The 19,112-nt window shown below is 39.3% G+C and overlaps 1 protein-coding gene across 5 annotated transcripts in view; it reads right to left on the bottom strand.

Moving 5' to 3' along the window:
* Positions 1-1,463: 1,463 nt before the first annotated feature.
* The window catches only part of tjp2a (tight junction protein 2a (zona occludens 2)), a 42,507-nt gene continuing 24,858 nt past the window's right edge, over positions 1,464-19,112 (bottom strand). For all 5 annotated transcript variants that reach the window (XM_037752254.1, XM_037752256.1, XM_037752255.1 and 2 more), the window contains 20 exons: positions 18,125-18,911; positions 17,830-17,933; positions 17,576-17,729; positions 15,754-15,865; positions 13,591-13,721; positions 13,402-13,477; positions 12,843-12,993; positions 12,490-12,598; positions 12,049-12,268; positions 11,663-11,850; positions 11,457-11,552; positions 11,205-11,284; positions 10,909-11,119; positions 10,457-10,557; positions 10,033-10,257; positions 9,805-9,909; positions 8,733-8,930; positions 8,209-8,286; positions 4,163-4,248; positions 1,464-4,053 (listed from right to left, as the gene is read on the bottom strand). In XM_037752254.1, the coding sequence (XP_037608182.1) occupies positions 3,903-4,053; positions 4,163-4,248; positions 8,209-8,286; positions 8,733-8,930; positions 9,805-9,909; positions 10,033-10,257; positions 10,457-10,557; positions 10,909-11,119; positions 11,205-11,284; positions 11,457-11,552; positions 11,663-11,850; positions 12,049-12,268; positions 12,490-12,598; positions 12,843-12,993; positions 13,402-13,477; positions 13,591-13,721; positions 15,754-15,865; positions 17,576-17,729; positions 17,830-17,933; positions 18,125-18,911 (3,363 nt within the window). In that variant the 3' untranslated portion in view covers positions 1,464-3,902. The remainder of the gene's footprint in view (positions 4,054-4,162; positions 4,249-8,208; positions 8,287-8,732; positions 8,931-9,804; positions 9,910-10,032; positions 10,258-10,456; positions 10,558-10,908; positions 11,120-11,204; positions 11,285-11,456; positions 11,553-11,662; positions 11,851-12,048; positions 12,269-12,489; positions 12,599-12,842; positions 12,994-13,401; positions 13,478-13,590; positions 13,722-15,753; positions 15,866-17,575; positions 17,730-17,829; positions 17,934-18,124; positions 18,912-19,112) is intronic.

The raw sequence follows: 19,112 nt of genomic DNA, 5'->3' as shown, positions 1-19,112 counted from the left end.
GTCAGTAAATTCTGGTTTGTTTTATTCAACAGGGTTTGAACTGAAGGCTGTTGGCTGTTAAATCAGAAATTAATGAAGCTCCAGTTCAAGAAAAACAAGAAATTACTGCATCGAGGTACGCAAGAAACATTTCAAACCCAGCCGTTATCTTTCTAATATACTTTCAGAATGTTAAAGATTACTATTAATTTTATCGTCTACCCGAATTCACATTAGACACAAGCTACTTAAAGGGGAACACCGCTTAAATTAAGAATTCCAATATGTTATTTCCATGGCCGAGGAAAGTTAAATCAATATGTGTGAACGTGAGCTACTCTCTCTCAAAGCCAGAAACCAGAGAAGTAAGTCTCTGGCACTCTGTCAGGGGGTGCTGTATCATTAAAAAGTACATATCTACAGATTGGGACCATTTGTGCCAATAAAATAAGCATACTGTGTCCATTATTCCCGCCCTCGTTAGCTTTTGGCCAATAGAAACTCTGATGTGATTGTGACGCATCACGTCAATGTCATGAATCACTCAGAGCACAACGAACTGTTCCTCAGCGTGGCTTATTAGCCAGCTAGCTACATAGCTGGCAGCATGGAGAAATATTTGAGTCACGCTAAACCCAAACCAGCTAAATTAAGAAAATCTGATGACAGTTATATCGAGTTTGGTTTCATTGAGAACAGCGATGGCAGACCAAAATGCGTCATGTGTCTTCAGGTGACAAGCAAACAAAGTCATGAAGCCGGCCAAGCTAAAGCGACATCTGATTACAAAGCACCCGGAAGATCAGAGCAAAACAAAGTGGTGTTAACATGATTGAAACTGAAATGTGTTTCTAATCATCACTATCAATCAGGTCTGAAGTATTTAAGTTGGAAAGTTTTAGAATACAAATAGTTCCTACGGCATCTAAGAGTACAAATGGTAGTAAGCATTATGCTTAATCTGTGTTACAATTATGAGGGGGTCCTTGGAAGATTCTCCCGTCAGGGGTCCCTGACCTCAAAAAGTTTGAGAACCCCTGCTTTATACTATGACATCACAAGTTTGGCACAAATTTTGGTACTCTATTTTGGATTTGGGAGAGTTGTTCATGTTTACTTATATTTTTTGGACTGTCTTGAACTATAGGAATAACTGAATGAATTTTGAAAATGGACGTAGTTCCCCTTTAAGTATCCACCTATTTCATGGAGTGATTGGCCATTCATGTTGTGCTCTCTCAAAACACATCATGAATGCCATCCAGAGGAGAGTGTGTGCATCACTTTACCCATCTGAACAACTATTAAATCTCACACTTCACTGTGACTTTTCACCCCACCTTGATGCGTGTGACAATTTAGAACTGGAATAAACGCTTACCTTAACACGTGATCAAGTTGGTTTCAAATAGCATACCTCGGCTTTTAATCTCTCCAAACTGCTCCAAGAACAAAACACAAAAAAACCTGACACTTCCAAGAAGACAGATTAGAAAAAATGTAAAAAAAGAGATTTATTTGAATTTACCAAGAGTCTGTTCTGAAACACTACGGAGATCACAAACTAAAAAAAAAAAAAAAGAGAAAAATCACAAACTAACAGACATTAACCCACATGATTGTCGTCACCAAATGCTCCCGTTTACAAAGACTTGACCGAGTTTACTGTATTTTCAATATAAAAACATATATATGCAATAACAATGTGATTGTCTCTGGTGGCAAGCAGCTAAGAAAGACATCAGTGTTATGTTGTGCTGCACCCCTTAAATCCAATTCTTCACACCATCATGTGAACATGCCGTGCATTTTGACATCATTTACCTGCTCCGTCTGTTCCAGCTGACTTCATTCACCAAAACATGACGGAGATACAGATGTTGTATTTATGAGATCATTCTGTATCTCATAGTTACAACTTAGCATCTCCAGAATTTGTCTTTGGTGAAGACAATGTGCGTCTGTACCAAATGGCCAATAAAGGAAAAATAAAACAGTAGGAAGACAGTTTCACTAAATCTACAACTTGTATTTTGTCAGTGTTGACACACTGTTGACACATATAATACACAAAGACGTACTGAAAATATCAAATGTTTTCACAGTTGTTAAGCCCGTTTAAGAGCCCTGTGGATAGTGTTGTTCTCCGAGCTAAAATCAGAGCTACAAGGCACTTGATAATATGCCGCTTCCCAGAATGCACACACTGTATATACAGTATACACACACACACACACACACACAAATATCCACTCAGGAATGTAGAGGCAGGAGAGGAATAAGAAGAGGAAGACAAACACCTATTTGACATCAGAGCAGCTGCTGTCAGAGAGTGAAACCCTACTGACACAGTTTACATTGTTTGAGCGTTCAAGCTATTTAACTGTGTGGAGGGTAAGAACATGGTGGGGTACAAACAAAAAGAAGCACAAAACTGCTGGCTAATAGGATGTAAAACGGTCTAGATACTGTACAGTCTACAGTACCATGTCTATGGTTTGGTTGCAGCATGGTGTTAGCTCCAGTTTCAGCCTCCTGTTTTGCCATATCGTTCCAGTAACACAGGTAGGCGTCTGTTTTTTCTGAAAAATATACACGTGGCGATCTTTGAAAAGCCCAAAAGGTCATCCAACAACACCTAACGATGATAGCTGGCCATAGTGCAGACGACAAATATATGTTTTCTTGTAGATGGTTAGAAGAGTCTTTGTGGATTCTGGAAATCTAACTATAAAGCAAGGATTCTCTGTCTGTGTGTCTTTCGCACATCTCGGGAAAAGTTCATCCAATCAACTTCACACTTGGCCAGCCACGCCTTAAACGGGCACTGCACTAGTACCTCCAAAATTACAAATTAAGTGTAGTTTAACAACCTTATAGGCTTTTCAAAAATCCTTGGGTATTTATCTTGCTCAGCTCTGTGACTCAAATGTAATGGTGATGCATGAGAAACAAACTGGGGCTAGTTGTACATTCACACCAAGCGTGAAGTGAACTTTTTGCGCGGCGCGATTACACACAAAGTCAATGCAAAGAGGTGGATGGACGCAAACTCGTGCCGGGTGACTCGAAGTTGAAATCAACTCGAGTAAAAAAAATTGGCATGACGCTGTATTGTGAAAGCCCATCAGCGTTGATATCTTCCTCCTGTCGTCACTGACGTTGTTGAATCAGAAATGGAGGAAAGAAATATTGTTAGCTACGATGGTACATCGTATCTGTACAGAGACGGGACGACACTGTGTATAAACGTATGTGTATAAACCACAGACCGGTTTTAACAACAACGTTGCTGTCGTATATATTTACGGGTGATGTTATGATCCCCAGACACAACAGCGTTTTCTTCTTCGGCGTTTGGTTTCTGACATGTGGGACAAAATATCCCAGATCTATCTTCCACAACATGTACAAAGCAGCAACAGCGGTTATTTCTTCCATGGTTGATGTTGGAAATTGTGGAAAGAAAAGTTGGTATCTATTGAGACAAGCTCCTTTTCCTACTGCGGCGCATCTAGCATGAATGATCACAAATGACAACGGCGGTCCAACTCGCGCAAGTAAAGCGAGGCGAAAATTCACTTGGCTCTTGGTGTGAATGCGACGTTAGTGTAAATGGGGGCAAATAAAACCTCTTCAGACACATCAAAAGAATATATACACTGAAACATCATGTCTGTGTAAAAGGTACATCAGTAAACTTTGTAAGCATATTGTGTGTGTATTGAAAAGTGACTGGAATTAGTGTTGAAGTTGACATCTTTCCAGAAATCTGTCTACAAACAAAAAGTTCAGAGAGTTTACATCAAGGTAAAGCTGCATGAGCTGTTACCAAGGCAACAAACGCTGTCTGCTTGTAGTGATGACGTGGGAGGAATCCAGCCCTGTGCAGTGATGATGATGTCACTTCGTGGTTTCTCAGCCTACAGCTCAGTGTCGTTGTACCTCTGAGGATTGTAGTATCCTCTCTTGTTCTGGTCGGCCAGCTGTCTGCGGTACTCCGCCTCATCGTCCTCGTATCCTCTGGACTCGGAGTACGGCGGTCTGAGGGCCTGATCGGGATTGGAGCTTGAACTGATCACACACACACAGAGACAGCAGTGACTCAGCAGTTTAGCTTTTCCTTTCATAAGAATAACATCTTGATAAATAGATATTTTTACTGTGAAAGTGATGCTCTCACCCTATTGGCTGAGGACGGTTGAGGTTGGGTTTTGGCAGTTTCACTGGGACGGCGTAGATGTCTGGATGCTTCTGGGCGATTTCCAGCTGTGTAGAGAGAAAACCCAGATCAGAGGATGTGTTAATCCAATTTTCTTTTTAAACTATGACGGAAAAATGTCAAGGTCGTCTGTCATTTTGACAAATTAGAACACAGGGCGTAATTCACACCACTGTCAAGTTGATGTGTTGAAGAGCTACGGACTGGAGGCCTTGGAGCACGTCTGTGACTACTACAGGTCACAGAGCAGTGCTGGTGCACATGCTGCAGGATTTCCTCCTGGTAAAGCATTTGCTTGAAATCCCACTTTGGGAACTTTGGAAAGTTATCACAGCAGCAATTAACGTAACGTTCACGTTACAAAGTCATCTACCAGGAATGTGTCCTCGCATGTAATTGATTGGCCTTTGCAACGCATCTGACTTTGTGTTGTGGTCATGTGGTTATGTCATACTACTTTGACTTTTTATATTTTTTATACCATACTATACTTTGACGTTTTACATTTCTTGTTTTTGCCATACTATACTTTGACTTTTTATATATTTTTTTGCCATACTATACTTTGACTTTTTATATATTTTTTGCCATACTATACTTTGACTTTTTTTTTTTTTGTCATACTATACTTTGACTTTTTATTTTTTTTTCCATACTATACTTTGACTTTTTTTTTTTTTTTCATACTATACTTTGACTTTTTTTTTTTTTGTCATACTATACTTTGACTTTTTTTTTTTTTCCATACTATACTTTGACTTTTTTTTTTTCCATACTACACTTTGACTTTTTTTTTTTTTTCCATACTATACTTTGACTTTTTTTTTTTTTGTCATACTATACTTTGACTTTTTTTTTTTTTTTCCATACTATACTTTGACTTTTTTTTTTGTCATACTATACTTTGACTTTTTTTTTTTTTGTCATACTATACTTTGACTTTTTTTTTTTTTCATACTATACTTTGACTTTTTTTTTTTTCCATACTATACTTTGACTTTTTATTTTTTTTTCCCATACTATACTTTGAATTTTTTTTTTTTCATACTATACTTTGACTTTTTTTTTTTTTTCAATACTATACTTTGACTTTTTTTTTTCCATACTATACTTTGACTTTTTTTTTTTTCCATACTATACTTTGACTTTTTTTTTTGTCATACTATACTTTGACTTTTTTTTTTTTTTCCATACTATACTTTAACTTTTTTTTTTTTCCATACTATACTTTGACTTTTTTTTTTTTCATACTACACTTTGACTTTTTTTTTTTTTCCATACTATACTTTGACTTTTTTTTTCCATACTATACTTTGACTTTTTATTTTTTTTTTCCATACTATACTTTGACTTTTTATTTTTTTTTTCCATACTATACTTTGACTTTTTTTTTTTTTCATACTATATACTTTGACTTTTTTTTTTTTTCCATACTATACTTTGACTTTTTTTTTTTTCATACTATACTTTGACTTTTTTTTTTTCCATACTATACTTTGACTTTTTTTTTTTTTCATACTATACTTTGACTTTTTTTTTTTCCATACTATACTTTGACTTTTTATTTTTTTGTCATACTATACTTTGACTTTTTATTTTTTTTTTCCATACTATACTTTGACTTTTTTTTTTTCAATACTATACTTTGACTTTTTTTTTTTTTTCCATACTATACTTTGACTTTTTTTTTTTTCCATACTATACTTTGACTTTTTTTTTTTGTCATACTATACTTTGACTTTTTTTTTTTTTCCATACTATACTTTGACTTTTTTTTTTTTCATACTACACTGACTTTTTTTTTTTTCCATACTATACTTTGACTTTTTTTTTTTTTTTCCATACTATACTTTGACTTTTTTTTTTTTTCATACTACACTTTGACTTTTTTTTTTTCCATACTATACTTTGACTTTTTTTTTTTTTTTCCCATACTATACTTTGAATTTTTTTTTTTTTTCATACTATACTTTGACTTTTTTTTTTTTTCCATACTATACTTTGACTTTTTTTTTTTTCATACTACACTTTGACTTTTTTTTTTTTCCATACTACACTTTGACTTTTTTTTTTTTTCCATACTATACTTTGACTTTTTATTTTTTTTCCCATACTATACTTTGACTTTTTATTTTTTTTTCCCATACTATACTTTGAATTTTTTTTTTTTTTTCATACTATACTTTGACTTTTTTTTTTTTTTCCCATACTATACTTTGACTTTTTTTTTTTTCCATACTATACTTTGACTTTTTTTTTTTTCATACTACACTTTGACTTTTTTTTTTTTTCCATACTATACTTTGACTTTTTTTTTTTCCATACTATACTTTGACTTTTTTTTTTCCATACTATACTTTGACTTTTTATTTTTTTGTCATACTATACTTTGACTTTTTATTTTTTTTTTCCATACTATACTTTGACTTTTGTTTTTTTTCATACTACACTTTGACTTTTTTTTTTTTTCATACTACACTTTGACTTTTTTTTTTTTCCATACTATACTTTGACTTTTTTTTTTTTTTTTTCCCATACTATACTTTGAATTTTTTTTTTTTTCATACTATACTTTGACTTTTTTTTTTTTCATACTACACTTTGACTTTTTTTTTTTTCCATACTACACTTTGACTTTTTTTTTTTTTCCATACTATACTTTGACTTTTTATTTTTTTTCCCATACTATACTTTGACTTTTTATTTTTTTTTCCCATACTATACTTTGAATTTTTTTTTTTTTTTCATACTATACTTTGACTTTTTTTTTTTTTTTCCCATACTATACTTTGACTTTTTTTTTTTTCCATACTATACTTTGACTTTTTTTTTTTTCATACTACACTTTGACTTTTTTTTTTTTTCCATACTATACTTTGACTTTTTTTTTTTCCATACTATACTTTGACTTTTTTTTTTCCATACTATACTTTGACTTTTTATTTTTTTGTCATACTATACTTTGACTTTTTATTTTTTTTTTCCATACTATACTTTGACTTTTGTTTTTTTTCATACTACACTTTGACTTTTTTTTTTTTTCATACTACACTTTGACTTTTTTTTTTTTCCATACTATACTTTGACTTTTTTTTTTTTTTTCCCATACTATACTTTGAATTTTTTTTTTTTTCATACTATACTTTGACTTTTTTTTTTTTTTCCATACTATACTTTGACTTTTTTTTTTTTCATACTACACTTTGACTTTTTTTTTTTTCCATACTACACTTTGACTTTTTTTTTTTTTCCATACTATACTTTGACTTTTTATTTTTTTTTCCCATACTACACTTTGAATTTTTTTTTTTTTCCATACTATACTTTGACTTTTTTTTTTTTTCATACTACACTTTGACTTTTTTTTTTTCCATACTATACTTTGACTTTTTTTTTTCCATACTATACTTTGACTTTTTTTTTTCCATACTATACTTTGACTTTTTATTTTTTTGTCATACTATACTTTGACTTTTTATTTTTTTTTTTCCATACTATACTTTGACTTTTGTTTTTTTTTCATACTACACTTTGACTTTTTTTTTTTTTCCATACTATACTTTGACTTTTTTTTTTTCCATACTATACTTTGACTTTTTTTTTTTTTTCCATACTATACTTTGACTTTTTTTTTTTTTCCATACTATACTTTGACTTTTTTTTTTTTCCATACTATACTTTGACTTTTTTTTTTTTCCATACTATACTTTGACTTTTTTTTTTTTTCATACTATACTTTGACTTTTTTTTTTTCCATACTATACTTTGAATTTTTTTTTTTTTGTCATACTATACTTTGACTTTTTTTTTTTTTCCATACTATACTTTGACTTTTTTTTTTTTTCCATACTATACTTTGACTCTTTTTTTCTTGTCATACTATACTTTGACTTTATACTTTTTATGCCATACTATACTTTGACTTTTTTTATATTTTTATTTGTTGAACTGATTCTCCCTCCCCCTCTCATACTTCCGGCTGTAATATGAATAAAAACAATACTGACCCGAGCGTTTTCTGCCTCTTGCAGCTCCAGGATCCTCTGAGCTCGTGCCAGGTGGTCCATCTTCTCAAAAGCTTTAATCTAGGAGAAAAATAAATGTTAATTAACGTTCCATTTTGGATGATAAATAGTAGATACTGCACATCCACATGGCATGATTCATGTATAAGTGAAATGAGACATTTGAGTGTGATAACTTAATAAACTGAAGATGGCAGAACACTATGACGACAGATGATGGATTTAAAAGGAGGACTATAAACATTCAAGACGAATGCAGACACATTCAGTTACCTGATCACCCATTTTCTATTTCATATTAGAAGCAATGAAAGAGGAAGAGGAAGAGGAAGAAAATGAAATAAATAATCATTTAATAACGGAGTCAAAGCCTCTGTCTTGAAGATAAGAAAAAAACATTTTAAATGCTGGATGAGCCAGGAAAATGTCACAGAGTATTTCTTAAAAGGGATATTTGAGAGTTAATAGAACAGAGTAGGAATGTGTTGCAGTATATTAATACTAACCTTGCCCAGGAAGGATTTGCTGGCGGGGTCCTCCCCCGGGCTCGGCTCCTCTGAATGGCTCAGACGGGGGATGGTGGGCTTCAGGGCCACGGGAGGGGGGAGCGGCTTGTTTACGCCCGCTGCATCGCTGCTGCTGATGGTGCTGCTGGAGTGTGAGTCATAGCTCCGCGTTGAGTCAGTCCGAGTCTGAGCCCGCACCTGTCAAAGGAAAGGACTGATTGTGATATTTTGGACCATTTTGAAACCTTCATTTCTTCACAGCTGCCAGAGACAAGGTTATGGTGAGGATGGTCTGCTTCAGCATCGTGCTCCTTTGAATTAAAACCATGGAAAAACTTGGAAAAAGTGTAACACAAGGTAAAAATATCCTCACTGGTATATTAGGGCTTGGACGATAAGTAAGTATTAAGTATTGCGATTGTACAAGAATTGCGATCCGAAATTACGATTTATGTTAACTTTTTTAACACTAGAACATGGGAAAAAGTTGAATCATACACTTCTAAGGACTTTTACTTTGGAAAATATCTAAATGAATACAGTAAGAATGTTTGATTTTCAGCATGTATGTAGTCAGAGATGTCCTGAAGTCAAATATATCAGTCATTGTCAGGCATTATTTATTTATTTCTTTTCAAGATACTCAAAAAATCAAGGAACAAAGACATTTCCCTCACAAATTAGTGGTATTTTCTTTTTTAATTTCGAAGGGACATATAATGTTTTATACTTCTGGTGAATGCTTTGTCATTTCGGCTCGCTACAGTTTGTTTTGGTTGACGGAGTTGGAACGGATATGACGTCACGTTACTCAGACTACAACAATAAAAGTGGTAACTTCCTTCTACTTCCTCATAGACTCAAATGAAGCAAATATATTGATTCTGGCATTAAAAAATCAATTTCAAAATTGGGAAAAAAAGATTGTGATACATAGGTGAATACATTTTTTTCCATACCCTCAGATATATCTGAAATTCTGTTCGGGTTTATATCTGTACGATAACATTTTTCAGAAGTGTAGATAGAGTGATGTAGAGTGTTTGGGGAGGAAGGAGGGGGAGGATCTCACCTTGGGGGGTTCGGGGACAAAAGGAGGGGGAGGGCTGGGATCTCTGTTGAGCACCTCTCTGCTCCCCGACCTCCTCATACGAGCCCGGGGTTCAGGATGAGGCTTCTACACACGGACACAGGAGGGGTTGTCAGGGTCAGATTATGGAAACAATCGTGAGAACTAGAAGGGAGACTGTTAAAAGGGTTCCCCTCCTACAGTATATATATATACATATACTATTCCCACCTCGTCTGGCAGAACGGGCTCCGATGACCGACTGATGGCCGACACCGGCTGGGGCTCGTCCAATGTCTCGTCCAGCTCGTTGTCGGTGTAAGCCCCGCCCTCGTCCGCTGTGTCTTCGTAGTCGCTGGTCAGGCGGCTGTCCATGCTCAGGTAGTCTGCGCTCATCGCCGACAGGTAGGACATGCGGTCGTCGTGGAGATCCAGGTCCTCCTCTGAACCGTCCAGCTGAGGAGAAGAAGTGACGATACGAACTCAGTACTGGATGTATTACTATTACTCACACAGCTCAGTCAAAAACCACACACTTGTCACAGCAGAGTTACGGTCTATTCTTGGGAGCCCATTAAACTAAATTTGGAAACCCGTGTAAACTTTCAAGAATTGCCTGCAGCGGTGCGTCATTCACACGGATAATGAGACTCACCTTGCCCTCGCACACCCACACAGCTCTGTCCTGCTGCTCCCGAATTGAATCCTTCACGCTGCCGTACCATGCGTCATTGGCCGAGTTCAGGTCGATAGTGTCTGAACGTGCACACAGAAAAAACGACACGAAGTCAAGCCAAGAATCATCAACAATGTGTCACTTATAATTAATGAGTCACTCTTTTAAGCTGCTGACGTAATAACAGTCTTCACATCCTGAAAACGGCTAAATCTATACACAAGTAAAGAAAAGGTGTGATGCTAAAGAATTCTTTTCTCATCCATTTTTTCAATTTAAATTGCCTGATTTAATTGCTCATTGTTACTATTTGCAGTCTTGACATCGTTAACCTTGATTTAACCATGTACAGCACCTTGTAACTTTTATAGATTTATAAAAATTGTCATTATTGCTGCAGAGTAATAAAGTCCTTTCTTAATAAAACCTACCAGTGAAAAGGTGTGAGCATGTCTTCCTCAGCTTGACGGACTGCTCGTACAGTTTGCGTGCGCTGCGGGTGGATCCGGGTACGAGGCGGTTCCTCATGGTTTTGACGCCTTGCTTGCTGTCCGGGTTCAGGAAGACGACGATGGGATACCACTGGGTGTAGTTCAAGGTGTCCACAGCTTTGGGAGTCACATCCAGCAGAGCGTGGAGGTCCTAGAGGGAACAGGGAGGTGGTTGAATGTTAGATGATCTAACAGGATTTTCATAAAACTGCTTTTTTATTAAGATTATACCATACCTGTTCAATGATTTGTCTGATGGTATTTAGCCTCACCACTCCGGAGGATTTCTCACTTCCTGCGTCCTTAGGCTCCGTTTCTGAGAGAGGAAAAAAAATATTCACAACGCAGAATGATGTACGATACTCTGTCATCCTAAAACACTTTCAATATTAACTATGTTCACTATGTTATACAACACTGCACAACAAAGTGGGCTACAGTACAACTTAAAGCAATTTTATTGAACAGGTGATGACGTAAACACTTACTGGCGACGACAAAATCGTCCGGCATGTCGTTGCCCAGTTTTTCATTCACTGCGTCGGAAATGGGCCCAAATATCACCACAGGCCTCCTGAAACCAGCTGAACATGAAACAGAATACAAATTCAGTCAAAACTAGACAGGAGCAACAGCCAAATTATATTTTATGTGAAACCACGACTGTGACCACTGGATGACTTTTTTGGGGTACCTTCACGTAAGACCACTCTCTCGTATGCGGGGAATTTTGTGGTGACTGGAGCTGCGCTCAGGTCCTCTCGGCTCTTGCGTAAGTCTTTCTTCTTCGCCGCCCTTTGACCTCTCAGCCTCCAGAAGTCTCCTCTGTCGTTGCCGGATGCTGCCCGAGCAGCATTCTGGACGTTGGACATTTGCTCTGCTCTGTGAGACAAAATAAAAAGGAGCTTTAGTTGGCATCATGTCTAATAACTTGCTCCATCAGCTCCTTCAGTTGTTGCCAGCTACTCCATAGCAAATGATTGACACTAGCATTACAGATGTACACATATCATGCCGATTAATTAAACAAATAATCAACCCTACATACATAACAACCACAACCACGACCGCTGTACACACCTGCTCTTGGCAGGGATGATTCCTTTCTCCCTCAGCTGGTTGTCTTTGTCAGAGCGGATTGCCAGCCAGTTGCCCAGTTTGCCATCATAAAGTGTGTCCGTCACTTTGAAGATCTCTCCTCTGGTGAAAGGAAGGCTCTGAGGAGCCTCCTTCTCGTACTCAAAGTGGGTCCTGATGAAGAAAGAGTCGCCTCTGCCAGACGCCAAAATGTCCTTGTACACTGAAACAGGAAAAAAACTTCTGTCATTCTGAGAAACACTGAGAAAACTACTTAAATGACTCCACCTCACCTCCTGTAAAGAGGATTTGGTGTACCACAGGGCTCAATTCCAGATCCATGACTATTCTTATATATATTCTTATGCTTACAGTTTTTAACCATTGTTATTAATGGTAACAAATATGTGTATGAGTTGTATTAGCATCTACACAGTGCAGTACCTTCAGGTTTGCTTTGAGCCAGAATGGTAACATCTTCTCCTTTGGGAACCTCCAGGAGGTAAAGGACAGCATCCTCACGCACCATGCCTCTGAAGTCCATGTTGTTCACCTGAAACAGACAAGAAATACCATCAGAGAGAAAAGTATACCCCAGCACTGGCACTTGAGTTAATAAAGGGCTGGTTACTTCTCGGTTCATGATTAAGGATGTTGCTTTTACATTACTCTTGTATGTCTTTTGTCTTCATGCAATATTTACAGTACTGTTCAATAGTTGGTACTTGCACCCTGGTCTAATGAAGATCTTAAAAGTAGAGTATTAATCAATTAATGTGGAATAAAGGAAGTCTCACCTTCACGATCTGATCTCCTGTGCGGAGACCCTCCTTCTCAGCGGCGCTGTCCTCCTGAACGCCGGCGATGAAGATGCCGACATCATTTCCCCCGGCCAGCCTCAGACCCACGCTGTCGCCTTTCTGGAAACGCACCATCACCGTGTTCGGCCTGGGCGATGAAAGCAAGATCTCATTATACAAATACATAAAGGAAGGACGAAAGAAATTATTTCATATACAATTCCAACTATGGGTCTCCAACGCCATTTGGGTGCCCTAGGCGTAATTGCTTTATTTTTAGGTGAGCCTTTCTTTAAGGTAGCTAAAATATTTCTTTCTACCGTCCCCGTCCCTAGCACTGTATTGCTTTGCTCTGGTGTCGGTGCTCCTGTCTGTTTCTAGATGCTGGAGGCACGCCGACCGTGATCTACTGTAGGTAATACATCTACTATGGATAAATACCTCATACAACCCCACTTCAAAACACCCAAACTATCCCAGATAGAGCTGATCAAACAGATGTGTAGTCAAAAATCTAGACAGTGTCACCCTGGACAGCCATTTGTGATATACTGACCCATATACGTCCTCGTCCTCTACGTTTGGCTTTAGTGGCACCTTAGGAGGAGCGTGAACCCTCGGGGCTACAGTGACTGCAGAAACAGAATAGAAACATGTTCATATTTTCAAGTTGCAGCATTCACATTTACTCAAAACTGGTTAATGATAAAAGCTTTTGTATATTCAGAAGGAGACACTCGTGTACCTGGCTGTGTTTCTGGCCGTGGCTCCTCCCTCTCTGCCGGCAAAGGGGGAGTGTCTTCTACAGCTCTGTCGGGAAGTCTGAATGGTGTTGGCATGGCACCCATTTTTGCCATTCTGTTGGGTGGGTCCTCTCTGGTAATTTCACAAATTCAGGTATCAGAATTAGGGCTTTCAATCGATTAAAATATTTAATTGTGATTAATCGCATGATTGTCCACAGTTAATCCTGATTAATCGCAAATTAATCACACATATTTAATACTCTTATCAACATGGGAGTGGGCAAATATGCTTGCTATATTTAAACATATGCATATAAACTGGAAAAACAAAGTTCGGAAACTTGTGTTTGGTCGATTATTTCTCTGTTGTTACAATGCTAATTGGTATTGTATTTTACATCGTTGGAAAGCCTGTTTATTTACCTTCGCAATGATGTCCAACTTGTAAGGATCATGCATTTGTGGGATGAGCAGCACAGCTGATTATGTGCGTAGCGACCAAGAAAAATTTGCCAAAATGCTCCATCAATGGTAAACAGTGTATTCTCCTGTTGGTATTTACTCTTGTTTTGAGTTGTTTGGTGGATGATTGAACACTCTATCAGTAACAAGGAACAAACATGACATATTGATTCATTTAATACACCGTCAGGAGCCTCAGTAGCAGTGGAAGATCCATACGCAGCCACAACAGCCTCGCACCTCCTCCTCATGCTGGTCACCAACCTGGTCACACGTTGCTGTGGGATGGCGTTCCATTCCTCAACCAGGATTCGTTGCAGGTCAGCCAGCGTGGTTGTGTTGGTCACTCTAACACGTACAGCACGCCCAAGCTGATCCCACAAGTGTTGAATTGGGTTGAGGTCTGGACTCTTGGCAGGCCGTTCCATTCTCTCTACTCCCACATTGTGGAGGTAGTCTGTGATAACCCTGGCTCTGTGGGGGTGAGCGTTGTCATCTTGGAGGATGAAGTTAGGTGCCAGATTGTGGAGATATGGGATCGCCATTGGCTGCAGAATCTCATCCCGATATCTTACTGCATTGAGATGGCCTTCAATGATGACAAGCCTTTTTTTGCCAGTGAGGGAGATGCCCCCCCTACCCACATAATCAGCTGTGCTGCACATCCCACAAATGCATGATCCTTACAAGTTGGACATCATTGCGAAGGTAAATAAACAGACTTTCCAACGATGTAAAATACAATGCCAATTAGCATTGTAACAACAGAGAAATAATCCACCAAACACAAGTTTCCAAACTTTGTTTTTCCAGTATATTTATTATTGGAAATCAATTAACAACATAAAACAATGACAAATATTGTCCAGAAACCCTCACAGGTACTGCATTTAGCATAAAAATATGCTCAAATCATAACATGGCAAACTCAAGACCAACAGGCAACAACAGCTGTCAGTGTGTCAGTGTGCTGACTTGAATATGACTTGCCCCAAAACTGCGTATGATTATCATAAAGTGGGCATGTCTGTAAAAGGGAGACTGGTGGGTACCCATAGAACCCATTTTCAGGTCACGGGGAAAATGGCCATGACTTTCCTCCCCAAAATGTACCATAAGTTTGGATCGTTATTTAGCGTTAACTTCCCGACAAGTTCAAACAAATTTGTGTTACCACGTTAACTTTGACAGCCATAATCAGAATATGTCTAATCTCTAATAGGACATTCTGCTGACTACAGTGCACGTTCAGTGGGTCACCTTTGTTGCACGTCATCCCTCAATACACCAAAACCCGAGCCCCAAAAGTCTATCAAGATAGACAAAAATCACTAAACCAAAATAAATATACAGACGAATCAAAAGTTCTAGCACTTAGTCGATGCAGCGAAATACCTCCTCAATAAAACCCAAGATCAGAAAAAAAAAAAAAAACATAATTACTGCCACCGTAATTCTTTTGATTTGATGTAATGTGATGGATTGGCTAAGCTTCATGAAACACAAATCAACATAATCCTGCACTATCCTGATTTTCCTGCTGTACTAAACAACACACAGATAATAAAACCCCTGGGGGATATGTTAGTGGACACTTTGTGGCTTTGATCATAACAAAACTCTAAAAATCAAGCAAGTTAAATCTTCAAGTAGGGCAAATGATTCTTTCCCGTGGCTCAAGATTTTTAATGACAGCTTACCTGGGCTTGTCTCTAAGCCTCTCATTGGAGGAGTGGGAGGAGAGGTCGGAGTGGTGGCCCCGCCTGTCATCCTGCGGGGAGTAGGAGCGGTACGACTCGATCTCGGAGATATCTGCAACACACATGAACAATAAAACAGGTTGGAAAATATCATAACCATTCTGAACTTAAGACTCAAGTGTCTAGGAGGAGTTTGGGTTTCGTATTGTGTTCATGTACAGGTATTAAAGACTAAAAACATCTGGAAAATCACTTCTCCTCGATGCAGCGGTCGTTTTTTAAAAATTGCAAAACATGGCTTTCACACAACTCAAGGTCAGGTCATGGAAGCAGGAGAGGGCACAAACGCACACAAAGTTGCCACACAAATGAAGGTCACATCACTACAAAGTGGAGCGAGCCCAGTAATTATACGCATTACCGGCAATTGAGATGATTTAAATCTTGCAGAAATGAAACTCCTCACGCACACACAATCAACCCCTATTGTTCTCAGAGGTCTTTACAGAGAGGGATACTGGACTGCTGCTGCGGTGCCGACCTTAACATAATGAAATTCTGTCATATCCAGTAGCAGGATTATGATGGGGGATTAGATCACCCTGCCTAAGGCGAGTGAGCACTTTCACACATGCAGAAACACACACACACACACACACGCACACACACACACACACACACACACATGCACACACACACACACACACAGAGTCCCAAAACCAGACAAAGTGGGTCACAAGTCTTACGGCTATTCCCCCCACCCCACCTCCCTGCAAACATTTGGTCAGTGAACAATCCACTCACACCACTTATCTAGATTGGTCACGACCAATCACAGCTCGCCACCTGGTCATGTGACATTAAAACCAGGTATAAAAGAGTGAGTAATCATGACGGTGGGCGAATAATGATGGTAGTTTGGAGTAACTGTGGTTAGCTCATAGTGCTAGAGCTGCTTTGTTAAATATTTGTACAAGGGATGTTAATAATTAACCGTTTAACCGACATTAAGAATTTGAACTGATTACCGCTATCGGTTAAAAGAAACATTAATAATTAATTAAAAAGCTGAGCAAAATTTGGAGGAGCAGGTCGTCACTTTAAGGAGAAGCTGGTCCACCTTAACAGCCCACCTTAAGAGAGTCTGAGCCGCTGTTGCAAGATACAGGAAATTGCCCCCCGTTTAGCTCGCTTGAGCTGAGGAGTCGTAGCATTTATTCACCGACAACCTGTACACACACTGCTACAGCTACGTTCACAGCTATATCGCCACCGACAAACCCACACTCGTGTGTGGCGGCGGCGGGCACGAAGCCACCAGCAACACTACAGCTGCTATACACACGGTCTGTCGGACACTCGCTAACATTTCGCAAGGAAAGTGGCTGCATGTGTCCTTGAACGCAACATACAGGATCGTAGCTGCTACAGTAACTCTTCCGATTGGGTAAACTGGGGACTCAGCCGTCTGTTTTGCTCATACGCTGCAGCTGACGCACTAATGTTGTCGGTTAACGGTTAATGATCGGTTGATGATCGGTTGATGAGGGTCGGTTATCGGTTAATTTTTTTTCTTCAAAATTAGCATCCCTAATTTGTACACATTTAAATAATACTAAAAACTGATGTGTTAGTAAAACCTTTATTTTATGAAGGGAAAACAAGTTTGGTGGATGAATACAACAACAACAACAGCAACAATGTTTCTACAGTTGATTCATATGACGTTCATACGGTTTATATATGATGATGGCGGTCACTCGCCAGGTTTGCCTTTACTCTGGATAGGACCTGCTGCTTTTCAGTTTCGAGTGTCTCTCACCATCGAGCTCCGAGTCGCTGTCGACCATCGGGGGGACTCGGATCAGCACCTGCTGTTTGTCTCTCTGCACCACCAGCTGCAGCTTCCCGCGGGACTTCTCGATCAGCTTCCCTGCGTCGCTGAGAGACAGGTTTTCTGTCACCGTGCCGTTAATCTGACGGCAAAATAATCATTATTTCCAATTAGATTCTCACATGAAGTTTGTTCACAATCTGAACCTCTGCACACTCAAAAAAAAACAACCTTGACCCTACCTTTAATATGATGTCCCCTTCCTGCAAGTTCCCATCTCTGTTGGCGAGTCCTGTGCTGGTCATCTCTTTGATGAAGAGCTGACTGCCAAGTCGAAGGCCATACTCTGGAAAAGATGGCAAAACAAAGGAATCATCTTTGTATCGTATCAACACATAAACAGGCTATACATACCCAGCCTCACCTGTTGGTTAAAAAACGTGTTACCTGTTTTAAAAAGTACCAACTATATATATTTGTTTGTCAGAATGGAGTCTAACAGCCTCACCATAGTAACACGGTTTGTTAGTTTCTCACCTTCGTTGGGCCGGTTCTTCAGCAGCAGCACATTCATGGGTTTCTCCAGTGGATCCAGGTCCCGGGCGGGGCGGGGCAGAGGGATGGGCATGGCAGCAGGTGACGGCGAACGCTCCAGACGATCTCTGCTCCCGCTCCGCTTCATCGGCTCCTCGTACTTCCTCGGCTCACTGGGGATGCGTTCACGTCCTCGCTCGAAGCTGTGGTCACCCCCGCGGCCTCGTGACGGGCTGTCACGTCCGTGGCGAAGGTCTGGGCTGTTGGTACGGTCCAGCGTTCGCTCGCTGCGGTAGCGTCTGTCCGGGCTGTGGTCCCGGTCGAGGGCTCGCTCGCTGCGGTAGCGCCGATCGGGACTGTGATCTCTGTCTAATGCACGCTCGCTGCGGTACCTTCTATCCGGGCTGTGGTTGCGTTCGGGGACGGGGTCACCCCTGTACGGGCGTTCCGGGCTGCGTTCTCTGTCCAAAGTGCGACCTCTGCTGCCATCTCTCCTGTACTGCCGGTCCGGGCTCAGGTCTCTCTCCGCGCTCCTGCCGTGTTCCCGCCGGTCATAATCTCTGTCGTACTCACGCTCACGTGTATGGTAGCCAGAATCCATGTAGGCTCCCCCGCCTCGCTCCCTCTCCAGGCTGTGGTCATGCCCGCCTGCGCTCCGGGCGCTGTACACACTGCGGCGGTCCTGCTCATAGTTGTAATCGTCATTGTAGTCGTTGTTGAAGACTCTGTCATCAGGGGACGGGGGACGGTTCATCACATTGACTGGAACCTTCCTGGGCCTCTTGACTGTCTGTTCATTAAGAGAGACAAAGAATTTTTCAATAAAAACTATAAACTGTATTTAATAAATCAATCAATCAATCAATCAATTTAATAGATTATATTTCTGAGTTTGTAGCCTTTTTGGAGCTGATAGTAGAGAGGCAGAGGAAATACCAGGAGAGAGAGGGGGATCAATAAATGTGATTACATTTCACGAGCCTCGTTATGA

Source organism: Sebastes umbrosus, chromosome 19, assembly GCF_015220745.1.
Source record: "Sebastes umbrosus isolate fSebUmb1 chromosome 19, fSebUmb1.pri, whole genome shotgun sequence".
In the NCBI taxonomy this organism is placed as follows: domain Eukaryota; kingdom Metazoa; phylum Chordata; class Actinopteri; order Perciformes; family Sebastidae; genus Sebastes; species Sebastes umbrosus.
This window is presented reverse-complemented; position numbering and strand designations above follow the sequence as displayed.